The 16888-nt window shown below is 40.2% G+C and overlaps 1 protein-coding gene across 1 annotated transcript; it reads right to left on the reverse strand.

Annotated features, from left to right (window-relative positions):
• Positions 1–295: 295 nt before the first annotated feature.
• On the reverse strand, positions 296–15924 carry LOC118826077 (zinc finger protein 850-like). The gene is made up of 6 exons (XM_036596963.1): positions 15732–15924; positions 13130–13821; positions 6338–7261; positions 3785–3886; positions 3605–3700; positions 296–1856 (listed from the first exon to the last, which is right to left on the reverse strand). Exons 2-6 carry the CDS (start codon positions 13764–13766, stop codon positions 961–963), a joined length of 2655 nt encoding a protein of 884 aa, XP_036452856.1. The 5' UTR covers positions 13767–13821; positions 15732–15924; the 3' UTR covers positions 296–960.
• Positions 15925–16888: the final 964 nt, after the last annotated feature.

A 16888-nucleotide genomic window follows, 5' to 3' on the forward strand; every position in this document is an offset into this window, starting at 1 on the left:
CATGAGCACATACGGTGCTGCATGTTAGGGCTCCATACTGCAAACTGACACTAAACCCACATAGCAAGACTTAGGTTGGGCTTTCAACTTGGGGGGACCGCATGTGCCCCCGGTTTCACGAATGACTACCAGTGGCTGACCACATTGGCTTCACAATGGACCCACATGGGCATAATTGCTGGGTAGCAATCAACCCAATTCAGTTGAAAATGGTGAGGCTGGCTTTACTGTTCTCATCTTTGAGTCAATGTATGTTTGTGTGTGTGTGTTCAAATAATTCATACCACGACTGTGACAGTTCTTAGCGCTTTAATGGCCACTCAGTTAAACCACTTTACATACTTTACATACTTTGCAACAAGTATTTGTGGGTTAATATTCCCACTATTTGGACCTTTCTCATTTATCCATTCAGTCAGAAATATATAAGCCCCCTAAGATTAGAAAATATGAACATCTACCGGCCAGTTGAGCTGCCCATTTAACATTAAGGGACTCTTTCTCTGATCTATCCAACATGATCAGCTTTATGGTTCTTCAAATAAATTAAATAATAACAATAATCTGTTACATCTAAACTCTCGGAAACATGAGAAATAAACCGCTAGTCCTCAAAAAGGGAACCGCTTTTCAACAGTTTATTCAGACTGATTCTAGTAACTTCCATGAAAAACTGCAGGAGAGTCAACACTATGCTAGAAACAGCACAGATGTCTGATATAGTTTGAATACCATTAATAGACAAGTTTGGCCCATTAAAAAGTTGTTTATATTGTGACTTTAATTAACAGACACTTGGAAATGTACTTGGGTGTTGCATGAGTTTATTTAACCCCACACAGTGTGAGCTTCAGATTAAAAAAAGGCTCATAAAAATCCAATTTGGTTGTAAAGAAATTGGAATCGGTCATAAGATATTCATGATCAGTGCATCCCTACTGAATACCTGAACTTCCTCCCTCACTTTGAACAGTAAAGCGGCTTTTCACCAGTGTGAACGCGCTGGTGTCCTATGAGATAGTCGTGTCGGGTAAAACTCTTCCCACACTCAGTGCAGTGATATGGTTTAACTCCTGTGTGAATGTGCTGGTGCAGTTGGAGATAACTCCGTCGAGTAAAACTCTTCCCGCACTCTGAGCAGCGATACGGCTTCTCACCGGTGTGAATGAGCTGGTGATTTCGGAGAGTGCTCTGCTGAGTAAAACCCTTCCCGCACTCTGAGCAGCAGTAGGGCTTCTCTCCTGTGTGAATGAGCTGGTGACGTTGGAGTTCACTCTGCCGAGTAAAACTCTTCCCACACTCTGAACAGGGATACGGCTTCACTCCTGTGTGAATACGCTGGTGGTTTAGGAGATTCGTCTGTTGATTAAACCTCTTCCCACACTCTGGGCAACAATACGGTTTCTCTCCTGTGTGAATGAGCTGGTGTCTTTGGAGAAAGTTCTGCTGAGTAAAACTCTTGCCGCAGTCCGAGCAGGAATACGGCTTCTCTCCTGTGTGGATGCGCTGGTGTGTTTGGAGATTACAGAGCTGATTAAAACTCTTCCCGCACTCTGAACAGCAATGCGGTTTCTCTCCCGTGTGGATGAGCTGGTGTCTTTGGAGATGACCCTGTCGAGCAAAACTCCTCCCGCAGTCTGAGCAGTGGTGAGTTCTCTTTTGGCTTTTATTGTTCTGATTTATCTGTGTTCGTCTGTGAAACGTGTTCCTGAGGTGAGAAACAGAGAACGTTCGCCGAGTTCTGGAGCTTCTTCTAGATGTCATATTCTCATATTCAGATCCCTCCCATTCTTGAGCAGTCGTGTTGTCCTCTCTGATGTGCATGCAGAGATAAATTTCCCAGTGTAAATTTATTTCTGGAGGAGAAAAAAGAAAACAATATATATACATATACATATATATTTCTATGCTCATTGTCCATTTTATCAGCTCCACTTACTATGTAGGTTCACTTTGTAGTTCTACAGTTACAGACTGTAGTCCATCTGTTTCTCTGCATACTTTGTTAGCCCCCTTTTACCCTGTTCTTCAGTGGTCAGGACCCCCATGGACCCTCACAGAGCAGGGGCTATTTGGGTGGTGGATCATTCTCAGCACTGCAGTAACACTGACGTGGTGGTGGTGTGTTAGTGTGTGTTGTGCTGGTGCGAGTAGATCAGACACAGCAGTGCTGCTGGAGTTTTTAAACACCTCAGTGTCACTGCTGGACTGAGAATAGTCCACCAACCAAAAATATCCAGCCAAATATACAGCGTCCTGTGGGCAACATCCTGTGACCACTGATGAAGGACTAGAGGATGACCAACACAAACTGTGCAGCAGCAGATGAGCTATCGTCTCTGACATCTACAAGATGGACTGACAAGGTAGGAGTGTCCAATAGAGTGGACAGTGAGTGGACACAGTGTTTAAAAACTCCAGCAGCACTGCTGTGTCTGATCCACTCGTACCAGCGCAACACACACTAACACACCACCACCACGTCAGTGTTACTGCAGTGCTAAGAATGACCCACTACCCAAATAGTACCTGCTCTTTGAGGGTCAATGGGGGTCCTGACCACTGAAGAACAGCGTAAAAGTAATTGTAATTGTAATTGTAGAACTACAAAGTGCACCTATATAGTAAGTGGAGCTGATAAAATGGACAGTGAGCGTAGAAACGAGGAGGTGGTCATAATGTTATGCCTGATCAGTGTATATATATATATATATATATATATAATCAAATCAAATCAAAATATAAAAATCACAACTACATAGAAAAACATAAACAAGCACAGCTTCAACTTCAAAGTCAATGTGTTTAGTGAAAAGGTCCAAATGTAAGAGGAACCGATGCATTTATATTAGCGAGAGTAATATTTTATTCCAGAGTGATTCATGCAACACTGTTTCAATTTCCCTTGGTTTTCCTTAAACTACAAACTATAAATAAATTAAGTTTTACACTAAAATGGAGAAAAATATATTATTATATTTTTTAACTTTAAACTGTAAATTAATCCATGTCTCTGATATCTACAGCAATTTACATGAATTAAAAAAATGAATATACACTGATTCATTTATTTCCGATGGTGATGAGTAGTTCATTTGAAACTACCATGGACAGTGGGCTTTTTTATTAGTCCAAAAATAATGTCATTATACAATAATACATTTAGACCTCCTATCTAATGCATGCTACATCAGGATCTGTCTTAATGTATCGTGACATTTTTCAGATGATTCAGAATGAATTATGACTGACAAGTTACTTGCTTCAATTATAAGAAACTAAAGACTCAAAATTTTATATGCAGCCATTAGGGATATAATCACACATCACACAGGCATATTAGTCACGGAAGAGAGACATTAAAGGGGTACTCCACCAATTTTTCAACATTTCTACATAATGAAGTGGTTAAGATGTAAGGTTTTTGAGTGTTCTTACTACAAACACTAAATACAGCATGAAGGAGATGTCCATACAGGCACAAGAGCCAACATGAGCCTGCTCTGCTCTGTCCAGCTGAGTATCTGTGCTGCTTCTTCGCTGCCTCGAACGTTTGGAGTTTCTCTGACACTGAAAATGAAAACACAGTGGAGAGCGTCTTTACCTTCAGTGCAGAGCAGCTGCTCTTCCTCCTCTTTCTCTTCCTCCAACAACACAGTGGAGTCACATGGGCGATCTGTGCGAGCTGACCTCACCGGCGCTGGAGAAGCACAGCGCCACCTGCTGGTCAAAGGGGCTTCTTTGAGCGCGGCTCAACCAACCGGGCTGCTATTTCTAATCCCACCCGTATTCGGACAAGCTCCGCCTCCTGCGCTCCGATTGGACAGGAGCTCTTTCCTGCAGTTCGCGGATTGGCTTGTTGAACAGTCATTAACAAGCACCGTGGCTACAATAGAACGCAATGGGACCAGAGAATCAACAGAAAACTGAATGCTGAACATAACTCTTCTGGATAATTCTTCAGTGGTCAAATCTTTAATGGACTTCTGGAGTAGTTGGAGTGAGAAAACACAAGATTAAATGCTCAAAATATATTTTAACATGTAATTCAGTTGTTCAGATGTATTAATGAATTCACTTTAAAAATGATTTAGTATATTTTTATAGTATTATTATATGGATCCTGCAGGAATTTCTAATGTCTGCGTAATTCCTGCAGGATACCTTCAGATTCCTATTTTGTAACAATCCCTACATTATAATTCATTTAACAAATAGGTTAAATATTATTACATTGTTACTGTAGTTATTTAACAGGACATTTATTAGGATTTGGTCAAAATCCTAATTAATATCCTATTACATTATTACAGTGACAATGTAATATTATTCAAACTCTGTATTAAACCAATAATAATGATTTTTAACTCATTATTAAATGTATTCTACTTCTTCGTCATCTTTTAATAATACAATAATAATAACAATTATTATTATTATTATTATTATTATTATTATTATTGAGAAACAGAAAACTATGCACTCTACCTTTTCTCTCTGGTTTTTGCAGCCAGCTTGTGAAAGCCCTACTGGAAAAAGACCAGTAGAACCATTAGTATTAAAACGCGGTTTGTGCTTTTTAAGGAATTGTCTTAATGGTTGCCATTAGAGACCACTAGTTTCCTGTAGGAAACCTTTAGATCCCATTAGGAAACCAGCAAATGCATCTGGAATCAGTCCCAGAACTCCTGTTAAACCATTAGAATCCTTTACACTGTGATATCAACCCATCAGGAAAACACAAAATACCATTAATGACTATTGGACACCACCAGGAACCAGCAGAAACTCTTAATGGTTTCTATTGCTACGACCAAAATGGTCCCTAATCACTGTATCCTACATTGGAAATTCTGTGTGTACGTGTTAGTGCGTAAACATGGCAAAGTAAACAACTCAGGACTGCAGCCTTTTTTTATTTATTGATTTTGTTTTTTTACTTTTTCTGATGGGGTCGGACTTTTAATCAGTGGAAGATATCAGACAACAAAGGTACTTGTTCATTGCAGTAACCGCCAGGAAGCTGAAGTTTCTTCAAATTTTCCACACCTGTAGGCGGCAGAATGCAGCTGCTGCACCACTTGAGGTGCAACAGAAAATTCGAATAAGTACCGAATAGGATTACATTATACAATATAAACAAAAGTCATAGCTGTCTGTTTCACCACTGAAAACTTGTCGTTTTCAGTTAAAGAACTGAAAACTCCAATTGACTGCGAGCTTACTTCACTAACAAACAACAACAACACCTAATTGCCCCATCAGCTGCTGCAGTTCAGCTGTTTCCTCAGCTTACCTGTGTGTGGGGAAGCGACGCCGGCCCACTCCACCCAGCATGCCACATGTTTTCTTGTCTTCAACAAGGCTATGGGTGTGGACCATCCCCCGGTCACCCATGCTTCATGGAGACTTGCTGCTTTCTTTTGCTGTCTTCAGGAGAGCATACTCTTCGCCCCAGACCCCCTGAACCAGTTCTTCACAGTATCTTCCCGCCCTCCGCCGGCCTCGTCCTCCCTTCACTCCAAGCCCCTCTCTGTGCTCTCTACCGACACGCCACGAGCTCTGATGTTATTATTATTATTATTATTATTATTATCATTATTGTTAGAAGTAGTAGTAGTAGTAGTAGTAGTAATAGTTGTGGTTTGTTGTGAGAGAACAATTGCTAAAAAACACTGACTAACACACACTCACATGAGTGTATGTTATGAAGTCAAAAGTCATACTTGGAATAAAATTCCATAATTTTTTCCCCCTTTTTTTAACCAGCACTCCCCTGGAGGTGACCACCTGGGCAGTATTCCACAAAGCAGGATTTCTCAGTTTAGCTAGATAACTTAAGCCCAAAGTCAAGCCTGTCTAATAGGAAAAGAGCTGAGGGACACTCCCATTGAACAGTCCTCATCTTTGTCCATCACTGGCTGATAAATCCTGCTTTGTGGAATACCCCCTGGCTAGTGGCCCCTGGGTAATTGGAGCCCTTGATATAGAGGAAAGAGCTTCAGAAATGATTTCCCAGATATCCAAAAGAAATTGCATTCCACAGCACGCTTTAATCATAAGTCACATGTAAAAAGGATACAAGTTTAACATGCTGTCAGTACTGAAATGATTATTATACATATAGTGTTATATGCAATCACTCTATCAACATACAAGACATACAACTCAAACAAAGGAGATAAAGTCAGGGCCTCTGTTTTTCAACAAAACTAACAACTGCCTTCACTACTGAATTACAGAAATACAGGATACATTACTGAAGTTAAGGTTAAAAGAACTGATAATGAAAACCTTTTTTAAATGGATAAGTGTCACAGGTGTTCACCTTCGGGTTAGCAGCACTTGTGCGTCTTCAAATTACTCAACTGTCTGGAGCTCTTCCCACACTTTGAGCACTGATACGGTTTCTCTCCTGTGTGAATGCGCTGGTGTCTCGTAAGGTTAGCTCTTTGTCTAAAACTCTTCCCACACTCTGAACATTGATACGTTTTCTCTCTTGAGTGAATGTGCTGGTGTGTTTTAAGGTTACTTCTGTCTCTAAAACGCATCCCACACTCTGGGCACCGATACGGTTTCTCTCCAGTGTGAATGCGCTGGTGTCTTATGAGATTACCGCTAAAATTCTTCCCACACTCTGAGCAGAAATACGGCTTCTCTCCAGTGTGAATGCGCTGGTGTATTAAAAGAGTGCTGTGTAGATTAAAGCTCTTCCCGCACTCCGAGCAGGAATACGGCTTTTCTCCAGTGTGGATGCGCTGGTGCGTTTGTAGATTACTCTGTCGATTAAACCTCTTCCCACATTCCGAACAGGAATACGGTTTCTCTCCTGTGTGGATGCGCTGGTGTGCCTTAAGGTTACCTCTGTCTCTAAACCTCTTCCCGCACTCCGAGCACTGATATGGCTTTGCTCCTGTGTGAATGTGCTGGTGTAGTTGGAGAGTACTCTGTATTTTAAACCTCTTCCCACACTCTGAACAGCAATACGGCTTCTCTCCTGTGTGAACGCGCTTGTGTCGTTGAAGTTGACTCTGCTGAATAAAACTCTTCCCACAGTCCGAGCAGGAATACGGTTTCTCTGTTTTGTGAGTATGCTGGTGGAGTCTTAGACTACTTAATCTAGTGAAACTCTTCCCACAGTCTGTGCAGTGATACGGTTTTTCTCCTGTGTGAATGCGCTGGTGTGTTTGGAGGTATCTCTGTAGAGTAAATCTCCTCCCGCACTCTGAGCAGGAGTACGGTTTCTCTCCTGTGTGAATGAGCTGGTGTAGCTGGAGATCATGTTGATTATGTTGAGCTCCTTTCTCGCCTGTATTTGTCTGTGTCTGGCTGTGAGATGCTTTAGTGGGGACGGGGTCAGAGGCGCTCGTTGTAGATGTGTCCTCTGATTTAATTTCTCCTGATTTTGGCATTGTGATAGTCTTCTCCTGATGTACTTGCAACACGATACTATATTTTTCTGGAGAAGAACAAGGAAAAAAAGACTGTGAAATGAAACAAATGTACAACAAAATTGTTGGGAACCATACATAAAAGACAATGTTCAGATAAATTCAGAACAAATTTAAGAAATTTTGTGAAGGTCCCATCAGGTTTGGACGAATATTTCATGCCCTACTTTACAGACCCCACCACAGTCTATTTGCTGTCTGGAGAGCGAGTGACAGATTAAGGATACGGTGTCCAGGATATTTTTAAAACATCAGGCCAAAAGGTTCCTGAATGGTTCTCACTCCCCACCATAAACAACTACTATTACAACCTCTTATTCTGTGCAGTTACATGTACTTAATTATCCAGTAACTGCAGAAAATCAGATTTTGCCAGTAATCCGATCAACATGTTTACATGCTCTTGACTAATCAGATGATGTAAACCTCCGGGTCTACATGAGTCAGGCAGTATCGGATTTTTGCTTTGCAACCAGCCAATGAACTCACAAAAGACGTGACATAATGTAAAACTCGAACTTCATCCTGCGTCTTTTTTTGAAACATCGCGTCACTTTACCTTAAAATATGAACATACATCATCTACAAAAAGAAGAATATCTCAATCCTTTATTTTGTGTTTGGTTTCAGCGTCACTCCAAAAGTATTTTGCTGCGCTGAGAAATCTGATTACTAAGTCCAGCTCTCTTTATCGGATTTCTTATTCGGATTTCTAGATCGGAGTATGGTGTTTACATTACCATTTGAATAATCGGATAACTGCAGAAATACGATTACGATCGGATTACTGAGTGCATGTAAACACACTCACTTAATCTAGTAGCCATTGACTACAGATCTCCACCAGGAACATGAAGTACTTCAAATCAGCTGCTATTTTCCCACAGCACAACTGCACATTTTATATATGCCTCACATTATATTTGTATAATTTCCCAAGTTTTTGCACATATATTTGTGCATATATGGCATGGTATCTTTTTGCAATGTTTTCATATTCTCATGATTTGCTTTATGTTACATTTTACTGTAACATGACAATGAAGCTTACTAAGTCGTGGCCACGCATTATTTTTATTTATACAGCAGGGCCACCAGCGGGGCTCTGTAGATAACACATTATTTTGTATCTTTAAATCTTTACTAAGAACACTAACTATCAAAACAATAAAACATTCAACAGGTTTATGAGTGTTTGCCATGCAAATATTCAAATGTTAAATAAAACATCACAAAATGCTCTACATCTGTCAAACCCAGCTAGGAAAACATTTTCATAACTAAACACACAAACACAAGAGCTGAGAGTTACATTAACCTACTCAGCCAGGTCTGGATGAAGGCTGCTCCTGTGTTGGTTTGGATTACATATATTGCATCCCACAAAAAGCCAACATCTCTCCAGGCACTTCTGCAAGGATCAATGAAAAACAATGCAACAATGTTAATAAGTATTGAATAGCGCACTACTTTCTACAGCTCTGCTCCTGTTTCTCTGCCTCCAACAACAGTGAGCAGGGACTGCTGATGCTCTTCTCCTTCTTCTTGGGTTTAATGGCAGTTGGGAAACAATGATTCGGTGCTTCACCGCCACCTTCTGGTATAGAGTGTGGGTCGGCATGTCTCTCACAGCCTAAAGCTGGACTGCTCTCCACCACCTCTCTCAGCAGATTCAACAGATCAAATAGCTGTGCTTTCTTAAGGTACTAACACATGTCCACACTGTTTGACCTTCTCTGTAAATTATCTTTCAAGATTATTATTTTATTGCCTCCTAACAGTAATTACTGCAAATTATATGTTTAGGCTACACACTTAAATATAGATATGGCCAATTATAAATACATTTAAGATATAATAATGCAAATCAAACATTTTTTTGACTGTATATGTCATTTGGTCACCCAAAAATTACAAATTTCAAATTGTGTTGATTTTTGAAGTGAACACAACCTTAATCATCAGTTATCTTTTAAGCAACAGTTAGCTTCAAGGACAAGAGCTACGAGTTGCACTCTTAATGTATGAAAGGTGCTATATAAATCAAGATTTTTATTTATTTATTTATTTATTTATTTATTTGTGTTTGTTATGTTAGAAGAGTCAGAGAATTTACTACATGCTGGAATCGGCTGGCATGAAACACACTGATCAGGCATAACATTATGACCACCTCCTTGTTTCTACCCTCATTGTCCATTTTATCAGCTCCACTTACTATATAGGTGCACTTTGTAGTTCTACAGTTACAGACTGTAGTCCATCTGTTTCTCTGCATACTTTGTTAGCCTCCTTTTACCCTGTTCTTCAGTGGTCAGGACCCCCATGGACCCTCACAGAGCAGGTACTATTTGGGTGATGGATCATTCTCAGCATTGCAGTAACACTGACGTGGTGGTGGTGTGTTAGTGTGTGTTGTGCTGGTACGAGTGGATCAGACACAGCAGTGCTGCTGGAGTTTTTAAACGGTCATTGTCCATTTTATCACTTCCACTTACTATATAGGTGCACTTTGTAGTTCTACAATCACAGACTGTAGTCCATCTGTTTCTCTGCATACTTTGTTACCCTCTTCTTCAATGGCCAGGAGTGTGTCCACTCACTGTCCACTCTATTAGACACTCCTACCTTGTCAGTCCACCTTGTTGATGTAAAGTCAGAGACGATAGCTCATCTGCTGCTGCACAGTTTGTGTTGGTCGTCCTCTAGTCCTTCATCAGTGGTCACAGGACGCTGCCCACAGGACGCTGTTGGCTGGATATTTTTGGTTGGTGGACTATTCTCAGTCCAGCAGTGACACTGAGGTGTTTAAAAACTCCAGCAGCACTGCTGTGTCTGATCCACTAAGACCAGCGCAACACACACTAACACACCACCACCACGTCAGTGTTACTGCAGTGCTGAGAATGATCCACCACCCAAACAGTACCTTCTCTGTGAGGGTCCATAGGGGTCCTGACCACTGAAGAACAGGGTAAAAGAGGGCTAACAAAGTATGCAGAGAAACAGATGGACTACAGTCTGTAACTGTAGAACTACAAAGTGCACCTATATAGTAAGTGGAGCTGATAAAATGGACAATGAGTGTAGAAACAAGGAGGTGGTCAGAATGTTATGCCTGGTCTGTGTATGTCTTCTAGTTTAAGTGGTCAGGCTGTGGGACATTTATCTTCTCAGTCACTGGGTTTTGTTGTCCATGTAACTGTTGGCAAGTATTGCTTGCTTCATATTTAGTATGTACTGTCCCTTTACAGCACTGTGTTCATATTACAGCAGATTTTTCACAGTAGCATTTTTGAATAATTATGTTTTTTGTGTATTATTCATTATATATGATGATAATGCATAGTGTTGCTAAGGTGTGCCACTGCTGTGCTGATGCTGAATCACTGTTGAGTCATTCTACCAAATGGGTGCCATTTGGGTCAACATTTGATGAGAAGCATAAGGCACAAAAGTGCCAAAATGTGTTTCCAAAGCTTAAAGCTATTAATTTGTGTTCTTGTTAACATGATATATGAAAAAACCAACAGATCATATAGAGAGACAGTTTGTCCCTGTCACAGGGTCATCTTGTTAAAAAATGATGGAAATGGAGTAAAATGGTCCTTAAATGAATGCTGAATAATGTTCTTGATTGATGGACTAATCAAATAAACAGAACTTTTATTTGAAATTTTGAGGTGAATTAGTGTTTTTTGTACAAACAGTGAGGACATGTCAAATTCAGATTTCAAGATTAAGAGTCTATAAATGAAAAAAAAGGATTAAATTACATACTTTTTAATGATGGTTTCCAAAAAAGGACATTTTACTAATAGGAAAACATTCGATTTTTAAAATTTTATTTCATGTAATCCTACTCAAAAAGTGTACATACTGTCTGTGTTACAAAAATGGGCCCCGGTCAGAATAATAGGATAATTTTAATAAGGATTTTATACCTGAAGTTTGAAAATAAGTTTTCAATTAACATATTTTTTATGCTGTGGAAACTAAAGTCACTAAGCAACAACTGTACCACAATGGTGGAACAGTGTTTCACTGTCTTTGCTTACCTGATGATATACACTATATGGCCACAAGTGTGTGGACACCCCTCCTAATTATTGAGTTTCGGTGTTTCAGACACATCCATTGCTGACCGGTGTATAACATCAAACAAAAAGAAAACCCATGCTATCTTCTTAGACACTGACAGTAGAATGGGTCATACCGAAAAGCTCAGGGACCTTAAATGTGACACTGTCATAGGATGCCACAGGTCAGTGTATGAAATTTCTGCCCTGCTAGATCTGCCCTGGTCAAGTGTAAGTGTCATTATTGCGAAATATGATTTTGGCCATATAGTGTACAGTCAAAAAAATGAAAATCTCATCTAAATTAGGAATTATTCTTTAAGTAATTCATTAAAGGTTTAGTTGCTGTGGCAAACTAATGTTTCTGCCATAGTAGAATAGCAGGCTACAGCAGCAATTCAAATCCATGCATGCACTTTTTTTTTTCTTTTTTTTTACCCGCAGTAGCTGTTCCTACCACCATTGTTGCTTGAAGCCTCTGCTGTCTCTTAACAGTGGCACCTTAGGATATTTGACAAAGCCTTGGGGAAAAAAATCCCTTTTCTTAAACATTTGGAACCAAAGCAGCAGATTAGCAGGTGATCAATGTTATTGTTTCTTGTTAGTGTATATAGAACTGAGTTTCAGAAAGTCCTTTTTTAGACTGTAGGACAGCATTTCATTCTACTGCATGCTTTAATCATAAAGGACACAAGATGTTAAGTAACATGCAGCCATTTATGGATGATAAAATCAGGCCCTCTTTTCCAACAGTACTCACAACTGCCTTCACTAGAGAGAAGTACAGTGTACATCAGTGAATTCAACCAAACCCTTTAAACGGCTCAGGTAATGGAAACTTAAATTTTCCTACTTCATGTAAAATGAAAGCGTTTGAAGTAGTGTGTAAACAAAAGTCCATGTAGTTCATTTATAAAAAACTAAAATGCAGCAACAGCCCTTGATTTACACTAATCTGCCGACTCACTCTACAGCAGTTTCGCGCTGCAAAAACAGCCTGTTTACTTCAAAAGGATAAAAGGCTGAAAAACAGTCATGTAGGACAGTGTTTCTCAGCCCAGGTCCTGGAGGCCCACTGCCCTGCACATTTTTGTGCTTTTCCTGCTTTACCAGAGCCATTTTAACTCAATAATGGGGCTGTTAATGAGCTGATTAGTTGGATCAGGTGTGTTGGGAGCAGGGCACACACTAAAGGTGCAGGGCAGTGGGCCTCCAGGACCAGGGCTGAGAAACACTGATGTAGGATATAGGCAACTGTGGAGGACGGAGAGCCGGTCGGGCTGAACCAGCGGGCTAAGTAGCTGATGACATTCACCTGTGCCTTGTTTCTGCCAGCCTACTTATAGCCATCTCTTTCCTCAGTAGGTGGCAGATCCCAGAGAGAAGGAGGCCATCGGAGACACGAGGGCAGAGCTGAGCTGATGGCAAGACAAGACAAGACAGAACAGTCCTTGCGTGCGTGTTGTTTCAGTTTGTATGTGGGCTGAAAAGCCGAGTGATTTTATGTTACGTATAATAAAAGAAAAACTCTCAGTCTCCACACCTGCCCCGGCGCTTCCAGCACTCAGAATGTATTCAGCTTCTCTCCTGTGTGAATTGTTTGGTGTTTTTTGAGGTTACCGCTCTGTCTAAAACTTCTCCCGCAGTCTGAACACTGATATGGCTTCTCTCCTGTGTGAATCCGCTCGTGTTTTCTAAGGGTACCTCTCTCAGTAAACCTCCTTCCACACTCTGAGCACTGATACGGCTTCTCTCCTGTGTGAACACGCTGGTGTTTCTGGAGACTACTACTGTCACTGAAACTCTTTCCACAGTGTGAACAATAATACGGTTTCACTCCTGTGTGAATGTGCTGATGTACCAAGAGGCTACTCGGCAGAGAAAAACTCGCCCCGCACTCCAAGCAAGAATACGGTTTCTCTCCCGTGTGAATGCGCTGGTGTCGCTGGAGATGATCCCTTTGAATAAAACTCTTCCCGCACTCTGAACAGCAATGCGGTTTCTCTCCTGTGTGAATGCGCTGGTGTCGTCGGAGAACGCTCTGCTGGATAAAACTCTTCCCGCACTCTGAGCAGGAATACGGCCTCTCTCCTGTGTGAATGCGCTGGTGTAGCTGAAGACGACTCAGTCGACTAAAACTCTTTCCACACTCAGAACAGTGGAGAGTTGTTTTGGGGTTAGACTGGATGGAATCAGAGACTGTTTGCCGAGTACTGGACCTTCTTCTAGACGCCATTTGATTTTATTTGCTGTCTTCTCCTGATGAGTTAGCCACAGGACATAATTCTTTTCTGGAAGAGAAAAAGAAGCAAAAATCATGCAGCCAAAATAATGTTCAGGTACTTACAGAACAAATAAAAAAAAACCTTGAAAAAAAAATCACATCTAATTCAGTACTTTTCAGTTTCTGTTATTGGGCACAACTGCTTCTCACAGAGGAACTGAATTGTACTGGTACATGCGAAGTTTGAATTAAGGCTGTTTTCATGCCTAGTTTGTTTGCTGAAGTCCAAAACTGAATTTGGGTTTTTGTGATAATTTATCTTTTTCACTTAGTTCAATTGTTTTTACACTGTAACAGTTAAAGTGCACCAAATTATACACTTTGATTGGTCAGGAATTTTGGCGAGGATACAAGTTACTCCTTATTTTCACTCATCATTTCCTCCCAATTTTTGACACTCATGCTTCCACATCTTGGCATGTCTGACTGACATCTCTTCATAGACGGCAGCTCACCACCTGAAGCTAAAGTCCCAACAAGACTGAGCTGCTATTCCTCCTTGGAACTACAGGACTACAGGTCCTCACCATGATCTTGCCATCTCTTTAGAGAACTCTTTGGTGATTCTGTCTGAAGAAGCAAGAAGCCTTGCTATGATTCTGGTTGACCAGTTATTATTCCAGCAAATCTGACTCAATCATGCAGGTCTCATGTACAAAATCCAGAGGATTCCACCCTTTCTCTCTAGAAAGCCAGGTGCCTTTTCAGTTGTTCTGTTGTCATCTCAAGGCCTGCTGTGTTCCTCTCACTTCCCATAGCTACCCATATCAGATTAAAAACCCTGATGCTTGCCTGCAAAGTCATAAATAAACACACTCCTCCCAACCTGGCTCCTCCCAAGGCTCAATCTATGCCTTGTGCCCTCGGGGAAGGTTCAGCTTGACCCAAAGACTCAAGACACATGACACTCTCTGTCCTGGAGCCCAGGTGGTGGAATGAAATTTTACTGGATGTCAGAACACCAAAGTGTCTTTCACTGTCTGCAAACCTCAACTGAAGAACCGTCTGTTTATGAAGAATTTACATAAAGGCTAATCTAGCACTTAGAAAAGGCTTGTATTGCATTTTATAGTGATGTATTTTAATTCTGTATTTTCTACTTTGCTTTCTAGGTGTAGCCCTGCCTCTTGTTTCTTGTTTTTGGGTGGACAACAAAGCACTTTTGTAACTTTTTGTAAATGTATTCTTACAACAATCTTTCAGAGAAATATTACATTGTAAGTCAATTTAAAGTGAGTTCATTTGCCAAGATATCATTGTTTTCAGTGCAGACCAAGGATACAACTTTCATGCTAACTGGAAGGTCACCGGTTCGATCCCCTCAGCCAACAGAGCGTGACTGAAGTGCCCTTGAGCAAGGCACCTAACCCCCAACTGCTCCCCAGGTGCTGTGGATAGGGCTGCCCACCTCTTTGGGTAAGTGTGCTCATTGCCCCCTAGTGTGCGTGTTCACTCGTGTGCATGTATGTGGGTGTTTCACTGCACGGATGGGTTAAATGCAGAGGTCTAATTCCTCTGTGTGCAAACACAGTTGGCTAATGGTTCTGAATTATATTCTATTCTATGATAACAGGGCAGAGAAAGTTATGCAGATATTCCACAGGTTTCCTCTGTACAGTGTAACACTATAATGAATAGTTCTATAATGTTAGCAACCAAAAAAACAGAAAAAAGCAGACAGGATAAACTTGGCACAGTTTGCTTAAAAGCTAAATAAGAGCTTAAAAAATCTCTTCTAGGAGCTTTAACAGTTAAAATACATTTCTTTTTAAATAAAATAATCCTTTGACTGTTTTGTGGATATTTATCTTCCCAAACCTACATAAAACATCAGAAAATGATCTATATTTGCCAAAGATCTATATTTGAAAACAATAAAAACACAAGCACAAGAGCTGAGAGTTAACATTGACCTACTCAGCCAGGTCAGGATGCAGGCTGCTTCTGTGTTGGACAGTTTACATATTTTGTGTCCCTCTTCTCAAACAGCAGACATCTCTCCAGCTATTTCCACAAGAGTCAATGAACAACACAATTCAAACAATAAGTGTTGAACAGCTGTCTGCTTTCTAAAGCTCTGCTCTCCCTGCAACAACACTGAGCACGGACTTCTGAGCTTCTTCTTTATGGGTTTTGTGGTGGTTGGCAAACAATGGTTTGGTGCATTACCACCATCTTCTGGTAAGGAGTTGGTTATCTCTTGTACTTGATAACAGGGCTTCTACATCTCATCAGTTTCTGTTAAACAGCTTTAATATCTTTGGAATGGAATCAATGGAATGGAAGAAAAAATGAATCAATTTAAATGATATAAACAAAAGATATCTAGAAACAAAAGACATCCCAAAACAATTTCTCTTAAAGGGTCATTTTCTTTTTATAGCGTATATGTACTTTTTAAATTGCTAAAATCTATTTTTTATTTCTTTATTTATTAGTAATACGTAGTATGTAATTATTATAATTATACATTTATACAATTATATATAGTTATACTATACACACACACACACATATATATATATATATATATATATATATATATAATATATATATATATATATATATATATATATATATATATATATATATATATATAGTTATAGTGGATCAAATTAAGCACATAGTCTTGCAGTCTTGATAGACAAACACTGGCAGTAGAACAGGGGGTCAGTGACTTTAAACATGGCACTGTCATAGGATGCCTCCTCTGCTACAAGTCAGTCCTGCTAGATCTGCCCCTGTCACAAAAGCCACGTTTACACAGCAGGTGGCCCAAATCAGATTTTCTCACCAAATCCGATTTTTTTGTTTGGCTGTTCACAATATCTACTCTGGTTTCCACCCACAGTCCAAAGACATGTTGTCAGGCCAATAGGACACACTAAATTGCCCCTAGGTGTTCATTTTTGTCCGTCCTTCTTTTTCACCCTGTGATCACAGACAGGCAAATTTCAGGTAAAATAGACAGATTGTGATTGAAAACTCCCATGAATGTTGATTCTGATGAGTCAATAGTAAGTATTGAGATGCTACTGGCATTAACAAAAATATTGTGAACTAAGATGTAAAAT

The sequence above is a fragment of the Colossoma macropomum genome, unplaced genomic scaffold (assembly GCF_904425465.1).
Source record: "Colossoma macropomum unplaced genomic scaffold, Colossoma_macropomum, whole genome shotgun sequence".
Taxonomy (NCBI): domain Eukaryota; kingdom Metazoa; phylum Chordata; class Actinopteri; order Characiformes; family Serrasalmidae; genus Colossoma; species Colossoma macropomum.